At 36.4% G+C, this 14836-nt stretch overlaps 1 protein-coding gene and 1 long non-coding RNA gene across 2 annotated transcripts; one reads left to right on the top strand and one right to left on the bottom strand.

The window, feature by feature from the left end:
* Positions 1 to 1148: 1148 nt before the first annotated feature.
* Positions 1149 to 9661, bottom strand: LOC110819874 (fanconi anemia group I-like protein). The gene is made up of 13 exons (XM_088216581.1): positions 8515 to 9661; positions 7854 to 7935; positions 7546 to 7737; positions 7275 to 7339; positions 7045 to 7204; positions 4973 to 5218; positions 4716 to 4832; positions 4311 to 4502; positions 4128 to 4209; positions 2921 to 3834; positions 2297 to 2798; positions 2010 to 2200; positions 1149 to 1919 (listed from the first exon to the last, which is right to left on the bottom strand). Exons 1-13 carry the CDS (start codon positions 9558 to 9560, stop codon positions 1473 to 1475), a joined length of 4236 nt encoding a protein of 1411 aa, XP_088072707.1. The 5' UTR covers positions 9561 to 9661; the 3' UTR covers positions 1149 to 1472.
* LOC148268577 (uncharacterized) lies at positions 1836 to 2359 on the top strand. Its single transcript, XR_015818025.1, has 2 exons — positions 1836 to 1955; positions 2040 to 2359. It is a non-coding gene; the product is annotated as an uncharacterized LOC148268577 (long non-coding RNA).
* Positions 9662 to 14836: the final 5175 nt, after the last annotated feature.

Genomic DNA, 14836 nt, shown 5'->3' with positions numbered 1-14836 from the left:
TGTCCCTAATTTTCCCTGAATTTTTCCCGGGGAACTGAAACGCACTACTGGTACCTGCACGTGTTCCAAAAAAATCTCAAATTAGGCCCAGGGCCCCTTTCGGCCAATATCGCAACTCCGGCACGGCGGCTCCGCCGTGCTCCAGCGACGGCACCGCCGCTTGCGGCGGCGGTTCGCCTCGGGTTGGCCGTTTTCGGCCGTTTCCGACCGAATTCGGCCACACTCGCATTGGTTCCTGCGATAAAATAACCCTACGGCCCTCGGGGGGCCGAAAATTTACGGAAAACCAAAGCTTACCGGCGGCGGTGCTCTCAGGTGCGGCGGCTCTCTGGTGAAGTTCGTGTTTTGGTGATTCAGCTCCGATCAACCTGTAGAGAAAAGAATGGTGATCACGGTGGTATAAAAATTGCATTAAACGGAGGCCGGGAAGGGCCTCATCGGAGGCAAAAACCGAGGAGGGGCGCGGCGGCGCCGCTGGCTTTCGGCCGTGTTTTCCGGCCGTTTGGCCGGGATTTTGGTTCCGATTTGGCCACTGGGGAAATCAACGTGGAAAAACGAATCGGGGGTATGAAATTTACCTCGATCGACGGTCGGAAATTCCTCCGGTGCGGCGGTGGGTGGCGGCGGCCGGCTTCTGGTTCGTCTTCTCCGGCAAGGGCAGGCGGCTAAGGTTTGGGGTCTGGTGTGGGGGTCTTATTTATACCCTTTTTACTTTTGATCTCAACCGTCCATTTTGATTTAATCTGGGCCGTCCGATCGCGCGCACGCGGATCGCCAACGTGGCCCGTCCCCGGTCGACATGGTTTTGCCACGTGGTAGGTCCTGGTTGGCCAGGACTGCTGACTGGGTCTGCTGACGTGGCACACGCGTTTTTTTTTTTTTTTTTTTTTTCCTTTTTCCTTCTTCTTAAATTTCCCCGGACGCTACAATATTATCATATCAGAAATTTTACAGATGAAGATTGTATAGAAATTCAACATTATATAAATTAAATTTTTAAAAAAAATTAAAAAATTATAAGATAATAACTTAAAAATTAAAAATAATTTTTGTGAAATAACCATTAACTTGAACTCTATTCTTCGAGTCATACACCAAATGTTTAATGCAACTAAAAAACTATAAGTTTCGATCTATAAAATGACTAATTAAAAAAATTAAAACTCAGATTCTATTTATAATCAAAACCCAAAACAATAAGAACAAGATCTTTATAGCGTGAGAAGTTTGTAGAAACCCTTACTTTATATTAGTAGTGCAATGGAAGGAATTGTGATGTATATTTACAGCGTAAATATATAAATATTTATAATCAATCTTCCTTTCTTTCTTCACCATTTCAAGGGTCTTGGCACAGTTACTCATCAAGTAGAATATACCAGAGGTAGCACCTTTCTTTGACAACTAAGAAATTTGAAATGCTACTTTCAAATATTCCGGTTTCCAGGTAGCAGGCATGCCAGTCGTTCTATCTATTCTTCTTCATCAGACTCCTGCACAATCCTACGCCTCTTCAGCCTCTTGGTACTAGGAAGAAGGCCTCCAACTTCACCATCTGATCCAGAATCTTGAGCAGCTAGAGGACTACAAGGTTCAGGTGACAAGTTCTTTTCCGATCCATTTCCTTCATTATCTTCAGAGTCTTCACATGATTCATTTTCAGCAACAGCAGAATTTTCATGTAAAAGTTCATGGTTTGGGACATCATTTTTCCTGGCATTCTCTGTCATGTCTAATATTTTGAAATCCCGGGAAGTGCTACGCTTGGCATGCCTCAATAAATTGATCTTACTCACTTTACTAATCCGGATAAGATACTTTTCATAATCTTCTATCTGGAAGATCAGATCTGGGACCCACTTATTTTCTCTTTTTATCTTGTTGATTATACCCTTACTCTTACCAGTCTCTGGCTGATCCTGCATGTCAGAATGTCGTGAAAATGACAAATACAGGTACTGTAAAAATCCTGTTAGATCAGATAACTGATAAAATATTCAGGTTAATACCTTCTGCATCTCAGATACAAAGTTATACAGGGGTGCTGTGAGCTGCCTGCAAGTTAGTTCAACGAGCTTTTGGAACTTGAGGCTTGGCAAAATCTGCTTGCAACCTTTAGGAGCAATTCTAAGCTTTGATATTTGAGCTAAATCCTTGTAAAACCTAGCAGCTATTCGGATAAGATGCTCTGCTTGGGGGTCTGCAGATTCAGATTACACAATGCACAAGTTAAAAAGGCAAAAGTAAGTAACAGGTAGATCAGATCCCTTCATTTGTTAAAACTGTAAAAACTTACCCTTGAGGTTCATCAAAACAAAGGAAGATAAGATTTTAACTACTGATTCAGCCCTTGAATAAAGATTCTCCTCAAATGCCAACTCAGATGTATGCTCTCCTTCATCATTAATATAAGCGCATTTCTGAGTTACCAGCGAGAATGTTTTTAATTTCTTTATGGCCCAATCCATACTATGAATATCCGCTTCAGTTAATTGCAGTATGCAGGAGGTTATAGCAGCACTCGTCGACTGATTTATGATGGGGTAGAATTCAGAAACTGCTAAAGAACTGCTCCCATCCAGACCAATTATTTTCGACAATTCCTTAGCTAAGTCTTCAGCTATGAATAGATCATTTGAGGCTGAACTTAACGAGATGGAGAGTTTAAGAAAACTTTTCACGACACTGGAGTTTGTTATATTATTGCTTTTGCAGATATGAGTAGCCCAAGCTCCATGGCTGTTCCTCCATTTGTTGGGCAGATCATTGGCAATTATCAGCAAAATATCAGTAAGAACCTGTAGAGAATAATATTGCTTGCAGTCAACTTTTTCTTCAGACATAGATATAACCTGCAGAAACAGCAGAAGTTCGTGCACCTTGTGGATTATTCAAATGAAAAGGGCACTAGTATATTTACCTCTATATTGCGAGAAATTGGCCACGCAAGAAGCTCCAAGAACAGTGGCTTCAAAATTCTCGCAATGAACAGTTCTTTGCTTCTTTCATTTTGGTCATCAATGGAGGGTTCCTCACATTCACTATCCTCATTGGCATGCTCAAGTGTGGATACTGACGACAAATCTTCAAGCAAACTAGTCAAGTTGCACCTCTGTGAACAAACTATTATCAACTCCTTCAAGCATATTAGGGCCAGATGGAGATATTCCATTTTTTCTTCAAAGTATTTCTTTCCTTTACTATCCTTTCTTTTGGGATCCTTAGTGGATTCCACTCCCGGTTTCAGCACAAGAATTAATTTCAGCAATGGTGGCCCCAGCATTTTAATCTCACCATAAATTAACATCTTCAATGGATCCTCCTTGCTCACATCGCAGGAAGATTTCACATGGCAAATGGAAGCATTCAAGACGAATGCCAAAATCTTAAAAGAAGATTCTGACGTTTTGCCTGGAGACAATGTACCATTGTTCTGAGAAGCCATAGTATAATTTAAGCATTCATTACCACAAAGTTTCAAAGCAGTAAGCAATAGCTGATAGATGTTTGAAGTTGCCAAGAAGGAAGTGCGACACCCTTCATTGAATTTAGTGTTGCCTGAATCAGGATTGTTAAGCACATCACGAGGCATATTATGTAGATTCATCCTTTTCCTGATGTTACTCTGTCTTAATTTACTCAATGAGTCATGAAGATCAACAAACTCAATAAGCTCCTTCTCAAGATCCACTCTCTTTACATCTGTTGCTTTCTCCAAGTCAGTGATGATACTATTCAACACCACTTCAACAATTCCTGACAAAATCCATGCACAGTATTTCCTTTTTCCTTCAAAAGATTGAGAGCCCTCATCTTGAGCCTGCCCAATAATGTCTGAACTAACACGAAGAAAAACAGAAAGCAATAAGTTGCCGGGACATGGAACTCACGAGAAAGCCATGGCAAGACATAACATAGGATCTCCTAATAAAACAATATCAATTTTCTTCTCTTAGTTTGCATTGTTTGATCATGAAAAGAATCAAGCAACTAGAACACTTGTCCCACCCACAAGAAAAGAAAGTGAAAGTGACAAAGTGACCAAAGTAATTCAGGAGGCAAGCAGAAATGTACTAAGCAACTTAAAATTGCAGGAGAAAACAATGTTGGTTAGGAAACGCACGCACCATCCAACTTTCTGTTTCCAAGAAACTTCCGGATCTTCAAAAAGGCACTGTAGAATAATTCACTGGATATATTTCTTCCGTCCTGCAGTCATTCATATTTGTGATGAAAATGAGGCTTATGTTATTTTTATATATTATTGCTGTTATCGATAATTAATCTAGTGCACTAGCATAATAGTGTACCTCATTCTCTTGCGAAAGAGAGAAACCAAAACATGGCCATGAGGAATGAGAATGATCCAGTTTTTTGCCATGTTGCTGAAGAAGTAAAATCCAAGAAAGACATGATATAAGACGGTCTAAAGGTTCTCCAATAAGAACTTTGTCATTTTCTGATCTAATGCAATCTCTTACTAGAAGTTGAACATCTGCATCCTGTTCAAAATGATCCCTCAATCAACTATAAATTATGGTTGATTGTACGGATATTTAAAAATGTCCAAGATGCATGCAAATCAATTCCATAAGCTGACATTTTTTGGCTAAACATTCATTAAGTTTACTTGGTCAAAAATATTTTGCAAAACAAAAAGCAAAACTTTTATAATCAACTTAGAAAGAAACTCCTTTTCAGCAATGAATAAGTACCTCCCGGAAATATTGAAGGAAGTGAGGCAAGAGAAAATCAAACACGGTTCCTCCACTTGATGGATCCAGCAAGACAAGATTTACAAGTCCATGATAAATGACCTCCTTAACTTTTGCCTAAATTCAGAAATCAAACAGCTCTGAGAAACATTCTTCAAGGAAAAAAATTATTACCAGAAACCTGGATGTGACTACAGCAAAAATAATAATATAATAATAACAACTTAGGGAAAAGAGGATTTTTTATCATACATCACCTGCTGATAAAGACACCTTTGTAGCAAACCATTCAGTTCTTGAAAGAGACCTTCTCTGATAATGCCCCTCGTCTCAGATTGCTGGCTGCAACTCGCTTGGCTTGATGAGTCTTGGAAAGCAATCCAGCTGCCTTTTTTAGACTGCTTTTCTGCCAATATTAGATCAATTATAGCATTTGTTGCAGCAAGCCGAACTGTTTCTTCTTGTCTAAACATTGCCTTGCGCACAACCAATACAGTATAATCCTACAAAATTAAGCAACCCAAAAATGAAATGTTGTTCACGATCTCAATAGATTTAAGACAATATTATCCATTCATGAATGGTTTATGCAAAGATTCTTTAAATGTTTTAATTTTAAAATATATTTTATTCTTGGTAAAGTATCAAGGTTATTTTCCTCTATTTGCCCATATAGTACTTTTCTCAACTCAGCCAGTTTCCTGTATAAGAGTCATAGGGATCCCCACAGTATCTTACACTCAAGTATTTGGTATACGCTATTGTAAAACATTTCCTCCTGTTGCCAAAGCCATCTAAGTCGATAGCTTATTTCTTTGCAGCTACATATTGTTGGCCTTTTCACCAACTAGATAACAAAAAGTACATTTTTTGCACGGTAACTTGTAGGAGACTGTTTACATGGGATAACTTCCAAAGTTTGTTGTGCTAGGGGAAAAGTTTTCCCAAATGAATAATTTTTTGTATGATTTAAAGAAATCTACCAAAACTTGGTACAGAAAATTTAGCCAAGTGGTGATGGAGTTGGTTTGTATCCAAATAAAGTGAACCATTCTGTTTTCTATCACTGTTACAAAACAAAAAAATTGTTACTGATTATGAATGCTGACCTACCACAGATGATAATAGATTGATAGTAAAGGGATTCAAGAGTTGAAGCTTTCCCTGTGAATTTGGTCTCAAACAATTGGTTTTTCTGTGGTGCTTCTTGGGTATTGAGGAAACTAGATTGAGCAGGAGATTTGTTTGTCAGGAAAGGATGTTCTTAATCTTCAAAATGAGACAGTAGTGCTGGGATCCAAACAAGTTGCTACTCCTGCCGATTCAAATGTAAAATTAGCTGCATAAGGAGTAGGTTGTTGGACGACCATGGTGGGTATATAAAGTTTGTTGGTAAATTGAATTGCCCCAATGTAACTCATCTTGATAATTCATTAGCTTGGAGTGTTGTGCATCAATTTATGAACCTCTTAGCACTAATCACCAGAAGGCAGTTTTGCATGGTTTAGAGTTTCTCAAAAGTGCACCAAGTCGTGAATTACTCCACAAGAGTCATTGAACACACCTTGATTCAAGGGTATACTATGTTGATTGGGCTAGTTCCTTCCAGTTGAAGATATGCTGTTTATATTGTACGGGTGGCAACACAATGTCTTGGAAGAGCAAATCCATAGCTGCTAGATCTGATGGCTAAGACAAAATATCAATCTATGCTCATTTACATGTGAGATTGATTTGGTAAACACACTCCGTTTCCAAAGCTGCAACCCATGACATTACTTAGCGATTGCTAAGCAAGAACTCAGATTGCTTCAAACCTAGACTTTCATGAGAAGACTAAACATAATGAGGTTGAGCCTCACTTATTCAAAAACGAGCTTCTAGACAATTTGGTTCAGATTGGACATGCAAAGTCTGCATATGAGTTTTAGTTGATATGTCCACAAAATTCTTACTGGGAGCTCATGTTAAGTTTGTTTGTAACAAATTTTGTGCATATGATATATCTGTACTCTAAGTCAAGAGTGAGTGCCAGAGCATAAGAGGGTATTTTTCTCTCTAGTACTTTCCTCATATAATGTCTTCCTATCTAATCTAGATCCACACGTTAGTCATAAGAATTCTTGTAAATACCTATCTATAATTTCTCATAATAGAATAAAACTATAGTATTCTCTTCATTATTCTCATTACAACCGTAGACAAATGCATGCAGTCGAGGGCAGAGGTTTCATCTACACACATTACAACCACTCACTTGAAATAGAAATCAGAATAAAATTCCAGAAAACTCATTCCAGATATTAAACTGGATATGAAAAATATTTACCTGGAGATCACGACTGAATTTGATGAGAGGCAAAAGAGCAGCAACAAGGCAAGTAGCAACTTTTCCATCCATGAAAACGAAGTAATCCAACAGCTCCTTCAAACGGGATACATGCTCCAATAATGGATGAGGATGAGCCTGAACCAGACATCCGAGCAGTCTGTGCATGCTCGAAATTATTTTTGAACCAAAAATAAGTGAAAACTGAGTAATAAGACTTAGGATGCTACCTGATTATTGGCATGCACTTGTCTCTCTTCAAAGAAAGGATGCGAAACTTACAATGCTCAATAATCTGCATATATCAACCGAAGTGATTACTGCTGCATGCTAACATAAGAATGATGCTTTCAGTAAATGCTTTTGGTATCAATCAACCGACTATGGTAGTGACTAGACACACGGACACTGCCATGTAAATCCTTTTGACATTCTGAGTCAGTTTTCTCAAAGCTGTTTTCCAAACTGTCATGGTAATCTTTGGTCATAAAATTTACTGACCTCACTTCTTGACATATCATGGACCTCAAATAGAGCTTTTAGTATCTGGATGCTAAGCTCCTCAATGCCCAGTATGCCATCAGAACTACAGACCTCTTTGAATTTTCCATCTTCAACAGACTCCAACAGTGCAAAACCCAACTGAACAATGCTAGGTATAATATGCTCCCTTCCATAATTGCTATCATTTACCTAAATACCGAAAAAATTAAATAATAGCATATAACTTGATAAGTTAGCTTATAACCACAAAAAGTTCCCATTAAGGATATGCCAAGGAAAATATATGAATCAGAGAGAGATATTACAGCTCTTAATACAGACATTTCCACTTCTTTGACACGCTCCAAATATTCTTCCTTTATATTATCAGGCAGCCATTTGCAGTCTCTATGAGAGAATGAAAAAGTCATAAGCATTTACTATGGATGAAGATAGGAAAGAAGAAGAAATTTTGAAGAATGTCCTCTTAATTATTGACTGTTTTTGATAGAACAAGAACTTTAGTTCACATTTTTGCAGTTTCTATCATGACAAGTTAAAATCATTGGCATTTTCTTTTTAACTAAAAGTGTGAATATGAATTAGTATAATCACCATTGGTGCAAAACATGTACAGTTACTTACAGTTCAATTTTCTACCCAAAAAAAGAGCTTTGAGAGTCTCAGAAAATATCGGAGAATGACCCAAAATCATTGGCATTATCTTCTAGATAATGATCTAGCGATTATCTCTAAAAAGTTTCCCATGCGTCCGAACTCTAGACTAAATGACATTGCACTATCTATCATGTTAAGCCCTAACCAGCATATTTTGTTGTATGTTAGATTACAATCTTAGCATCATAGTTATTTTCAAAGCATTACATTTATCGGTTTCTAAGGTCCAAAACAACATGGACTCTTATCTTTACATATACATTCAATCTATAGAAATGCATGATAGTGAGTAAAGCATCCAGCGCTCACTTGGCAGACTTGCAATCAGAATAAGCTGTAAGCAATGCTGTTTTCAGAATTCCCAACGAACTCTCACTAAACCTTCTTACCCTTGCAACAGACAATAAAATAGCAACAGTAAAATGATTAAAAGCTCTGATATCCAATTTCACCAGCTTTATAACCTCTTGCCCCAAAGAAGGATCCTGCTTCACCGCAAAATTCATGTGAAGCAACACAGTTCCCTCAATTTGCCTCATTATGGAATTCGCTTTAGTCCCAAATTTAGAGCCGAAAAAGCCAACAATACCTTCAATCACCTCCCTCTTGTTAAAACCTTTTGATGCCAAAACCAACAACTGATACATAAGCGAAGGTAAATCCTGCAAATCTACACTCTTCATGCCCACAAAGACCTTCTGCAAAAACTCCTTTCCTTTGCCCTTGTCTAAAAACGTGATTTCCCTTGCAATGGAAACCATTTTGACTAACAACCCTTTTGGCCATTCGCAATCAAGAATACTATCAACAACCGAATTCACATAATCTCGACCTCCCTCAACCTCCTCCGCGCTAAGTATCAAATAAAAACACCTAGGCAATAGATCGAACATCTGAGCATCATCAACGTGGACAATACTGGAAAAACCCGAAACAATTGCATCGACAATTGACTGGAGATCGTTGACTGGTACGTAGCTTAAGAGAGTATTGAAAAGATGTATGGTTCTCAACGAATTGGAATCGTGCGGGATATTCTGAGAAGAAAAAAGGCTAGCGTAGGAGAGGAGGAGAGATGAAAGGAGCGAAGAGACTGAAGGAGTGGTTGGAGACAGAGAGATGAGGGAGAGAAGAGATACTGTGTATTCGGATACAGCAAGAGAGGGAGAGGGAGAAGATGAACGAGAACGAAGATAGGAAATGAGAGTGGAATGAGAATTGGGAGAGAGAAGATAGGGAGGGAGGGATAAGCCAGATTGGCAATGGTGATACTGAGCTAACCGCACAATATCGTTGTCGTTTAGAGGCTGTAGTTGTTGTTCCCTGGTGGCGGCGGCAGTGGCAGCGGTGGTCATGGTGGTGGCGACTGGTATTTTCTCTCTTGCGAGTTTCAGTGCTTTTGAATAAGAGACGGGGATCTGGCGGCTTCTGATTTTTATTTTGCGCGGGAAAAAACCACTCCTGACTTTTTTGTTTTTTTTTTTTTTTTTGGGGGTGGAGAAATAAAAATTAAGTTTAAAAAAAGATTACTGAGAAATTTATTTAATTATATTAAAATATTATTATTATATATCTTAAAATTATAAACTTAAGCCTGAGTCGATAGAATTTATTATATAAAATTAAACTTTTCAAAAATTCTTGATTGCTTTTTAAGTTAAAAAGAATAAATTATCACATATTTTATTTAACAATAAGAAAAATATACATATAATATATAATATTATTAACACAAATTAATATAAATTTTCAAAATTCACGTAAAATTTATGTATATAATAATATCCCAGCATTTTTCGATCAGGTTATGAATCTAATTTTTATTTTTTTTATTCAATACAAAATTAATATATATTATGTTAAAATATCATTTTTCTTTGCTTACGTGGCAAGTTGCAGGTCTAACACAGATTGCTAAAATTGAAAAGTCGGCAGGCAAGTCAATGTTTGGCCCGAACAAACTTATCCACTTCTTTCGAGAATAGCGCGTGTAACCCACTCATTCTCACCTAATTCCAAAATTCATAATCTACTTACTATAAATTATTATAATAAGTAAGGATTTTATTATAAATTATTATTTGGTAAAATTAGATTTTAAAAAAATAAAATAATCATTAAGATAATATTTTTGACAAATTTTAAATTCTAAATAAAATTCACTTACGATATTGTATTTATTTTTAATAAAACAAAAATGTGACAATGTTAAAAATTAAGCTCAAATTCAGTAATTCATTGTAAATTTTATTAAATTTGATGACATTTGAAATGAATTCTTCAAATTATACATGAAATTTCATATAAAAATTTTCTAATGTAATTTTTACATTTTGCATAATAATGTAACACTGAGACCTGAAAATTTAGTTTCGGATAATTTAATATATATAGAATAATAAGTTAAAATAATTTAAGTTTTATTTTTTTTTTAAGAAAATTGAGTCTTGGGATGTATTTAAAAATATTTTCGAAAATTATGATTAAAATAGAAATAAAAGAGGATTTATTTGAAAAGAAATATGAAAAACTGAGGTAAAAAAGAAATTAATAAAATTTTGGTCACACGGACAATCTGCGTGCCAACAGATCCAACGGCTCAGATCACATCTCACACGCACGGACAACCTAGATCCGTTTCTTCTTCAGGCACAATCGAACAGTTGAATTTGATCAGATCGTGCGGGCCAAATTAATTCTCAAAATAAGAGCGATCTAACTATTAAGGATAGACTACGTTTCCTCGAACGAACGACCTATATTTAATGAAAATAGGTATTTAAACTACTCTTCACAGAGAACTCTAACCCTAACTGTCAGAGAGAATATCAGAGAAGAAGAAGAGGGGCAACAAGAAATTGAATCAGTCGCCAGAAAAGAAGACTAACCACCGTTGTCGCCGCACCAGAGCCACCGCCGACGCCGAAAATGTAAAAAAAATTTCTCTTCCGTTCGAAATTGAATTTCGAACCTTCCTACACCTATATCGGAGCCAAAAGGCCAAAGGGTGAGCTTAAAAATACAAGCAGAGCTCGGTCGAGTCACCGCAATCGCGACCTGAAAACCCCTCCGATGAGCGCCTTCTCGTTTTTCGTTTCTCTCACTTTTTTAACCTTTGTGTTCCTTGTCTCATTCTATTATAGGTTAGCCAAAATGAAGCTCCGATCGCAAGAAATGAATGGCAGAACTGTCGCACCGAAAAATTTCTCCGCTAATAGGGTCTTGATTCTTCCCTTTTTCGGTCGACAAAGGCTCCCTAACCTTGTTTTTTGTATGTTTCCATGTAAAATGGCTAAAATTGGCCGAAAAACAGCTAGGTCAAGAGGAAGCACTGTCATGGGCGGTGGAGCTTACATCGGAGCTCGGTGGTGTCGCCGTGCTGGAACCCTAAACCGGCTGAAAAAATTTTAAAATGCTCATTTTGACATTTTTGGCGTAGTTTGAAGTCTAATCCAGACGTGGATATGTATTTGTGAGTGTGAGTCAACTAACAAACGTATCTACTATAGCCATTGTAAAATTTACATGTGTGTACTATCCATGTGATGGGGAGATCTATTTTGCCTCTACTCGATGACGATATAAACGATATCACGTGATGAAACCTTATATGTGATATTCCGAATACATTGTAATATTTCGAGTATAAGTTTGATTTGAAATAAAAACAATAATTATGTTATAAGAGTGAGGATTAAAATATGTTTCGTATGATGATTTGTTTTGTTGTGTATTTTGATTGTGATGCTTGTTTGATATTTTCTTTGATGATAAAAATTATTATATTTTTGATATTGCGTGAATGTATGTTTGTAAGTCTCTGTTATAGAATCTTTTTTCTTACTGAGCTCGTGAAGCTTACTCTAATTCATCCTCATTCAGGTGAGAGGAAATGAGAAACAAGTCAAATATTAAAGGAAAAAGATGAAGGAAACCTTGTTAGTTTTTATTTTAAATTTATAAATTAATTTAGATACCTCAATTATGTATAAACAAATAATTATCTAATCATAAGAAATGTGTATTAAAGTGTAGTCCTGCTGCATATTTAATATTTATCTATTTTATTAGTTAAAAATATTGTACTAACATTCGTATCAATCGACATTAGGGTTCGGGATGTTACACCTAATTAATTGAATATATATCACTAGTGAAGCTGGTAACCGGTTAGTGTATAATTACCCTAACTGTGTTGTCTATTTATTAATATATTGTGTAAATTGCTATTATCTATTAATTCAAATTACTGTCTCGTTAATTGATTGTTTGACTGATTATTTTCACCTATTGACTGATTTGAAGCAAATGCCCTAATCACATTTTTATTAATTTGTGTACTGTCTTTTTGCATGACTTACTGTTGATCTGTAAATATAAAATATTGGTATGTAATTGATAATTAGTTGATGATGTGAATATATATATGAAAAGCTCATCGGGTACAATAGGGAATGGTGTACGGACCCGGTGCGTAGAGAAAATTCTACCGTGGACATTATCTCAGTCGAACGAGGCTGAGAAGTCCCATACTGTAAGAGGTTTAGAGATATAGATCACTTGTATACCGGATGAGGTAGTAAGACAGTAGTATATTTGACACCTATTACCGGACGAGGTATATGGATTATCGATTAATTGATAAATTAGATATTGGGTTCAGATATAGAGGGGATCCTTATGGACCCTCGGAAGTACTGATAAACGTGTAAGAAAGTAAGTTTTACTGTTATTATTAATTTAAACGTGTAATAAAATGTTATCATAGTTGTTGTCTTCATTAGGTCGGTTTTTGAAACTCAAAATAGTAAGTATGAAAATAAAAGTTTTTTTGTTAAATGAATTTATTTAAAAAGAGATAATAACTCAATTGGTTATTTTTCGACGTTTAACAATCTTTGATTTTCCGTATTAGTATTAAACATGATATTTTTATTGACTAATGTAGCTCATCCTCATTTATTTAATCATTTTATGCCAGGAAGATTAAAATCCATATCATGAACATAAAAATTGCGAATAAGAGTTGTTTCCCGCATCCCATCAGAGTTGCTAGTGAAAGTTAACTTTATAGGATTTTAGTATCTTTTATTTTATTTATTCCGATATTAAAACTTTCTTAAAAGAAAATTTTTGTAATCTTATTGGATATTTTAATTCATTGTATAAAGAATATAAATGTTAAATTCTTAATTGCTTATGCTATTATAATATATATTTATTTATTTAAAGTTTTGAACATTTACGAATAAAACTAACTATTATAAATAAATTTCTTATGAATTATATATTTATTCCAAAATTCACTAAGAATAAAAAAGTTATGATTATACAAAATGTATAAATCTCTTTTTAAGAATTCCATCTGTAACGACCCCGGAAATATTAAAATGAAATGAGTATTTAAATATATCAAATGCGGAAGCGAGATCAAAATTTCAGTTAACATCCCTTACACGAAAAACCCAAAACGTATTTAAAATATAAAAGATTAAACTAACTAAGAGAGAAACTCGAAAATAAAACTATGGGTATGACTACAGAGTCTCTAGGCATCCCCTTCGTCGTCCTCCTGCGGAACGGGCTCGGGAACCATGTCTTCCTGATCTGAAATGGTTAAATAAGGAGTGAGCTACACTAGCCCAGTAAGAACATCACGATATCTCACCGTCACGGAGGTAAAGGTGGGTAGAAAAACACAAAAGACCAATGGAGCATAATTTACAACAAATCCTTTTATTTATGATAAAACCTTTACCATCCATTTACTTCGGTGGAATTTATGAAAACAATATAAGAAAAACAATAACATTATCATAATCATTGAATAATATAAGCTGTAAAACATAACACTTATCACGCCTCTTGTAATTCAATCATTGTACAACATATCTTTTTCTCATTTACCAGCCTACTAGTATCCGTGGGGGTCCATAGGGGTTCCGCTACCCGTTAACCTTTAACATTCATAATCAGTTTCCAGGGCCGTCCCCATACCCCGTCCGGTATGGGCGCCAAAACCATGAACCTCAATACCCCGTCCGGTATGAGGGTGAAACGGGCCGTCCCCATACCCCGTCCGGTATGGGCGCCAAAACCATAAACCTCAATACCCCGTCCGGTATGAGGGTGAACGGGCCGTCCCCATACCCCGTCCGGTATGGGCGCCAAAACCATAAGATCTCCATACCCCGTCCGGCATGTGAGACCCCAATCCCGGTAGGGTTCCCTACGGACCCGGTCCGTCCACCATCTCCCAGGATATCTAGTCAGGCTGACCCCCATAATACAATTATCAGTCTACACAATCTTTCATTTTCCTTTTCCTCAGTCAGCATCATCAATTCACATACAAACAAGCAAAACAGTAATTCATGCCAAACAGACAACATATAGTATCAGTTTTTCAGTCATTCAACCCATGATTAATAAAAACGTAGTATATGCACACAAATATGTAAAATGAACACATCAAACCTCATTTTGCATTTAAAGCTGTAAACAGGCCAAATAACAGTAAATCACCAATCACACTAGACTCGGGCTCCATTAGCCACCTTAAGCAATTTCACACATTCGTTAATTCAAGAAATACCGTTTTATCATTTTGAACTTTAATACCGTGATAGGA

This window comes from Carica papaya, chromosome 3 (assembly GCF_054855325.1).
Source record: "Carica papaya isolate Zhongbai chromosome 3, ASM5485532v1, whole genome shotgun sequence".
NCBI lineage: Eukaryota > Viridiplantae > Streptophyta > Magnoliopsida > Brassicales > Caricaceae > Carica > Carica papaya.
Note: the sequence above shows the minus strand (reverse complement) of the source record. Positions and strands in the feature narration are given on the sequence as shown.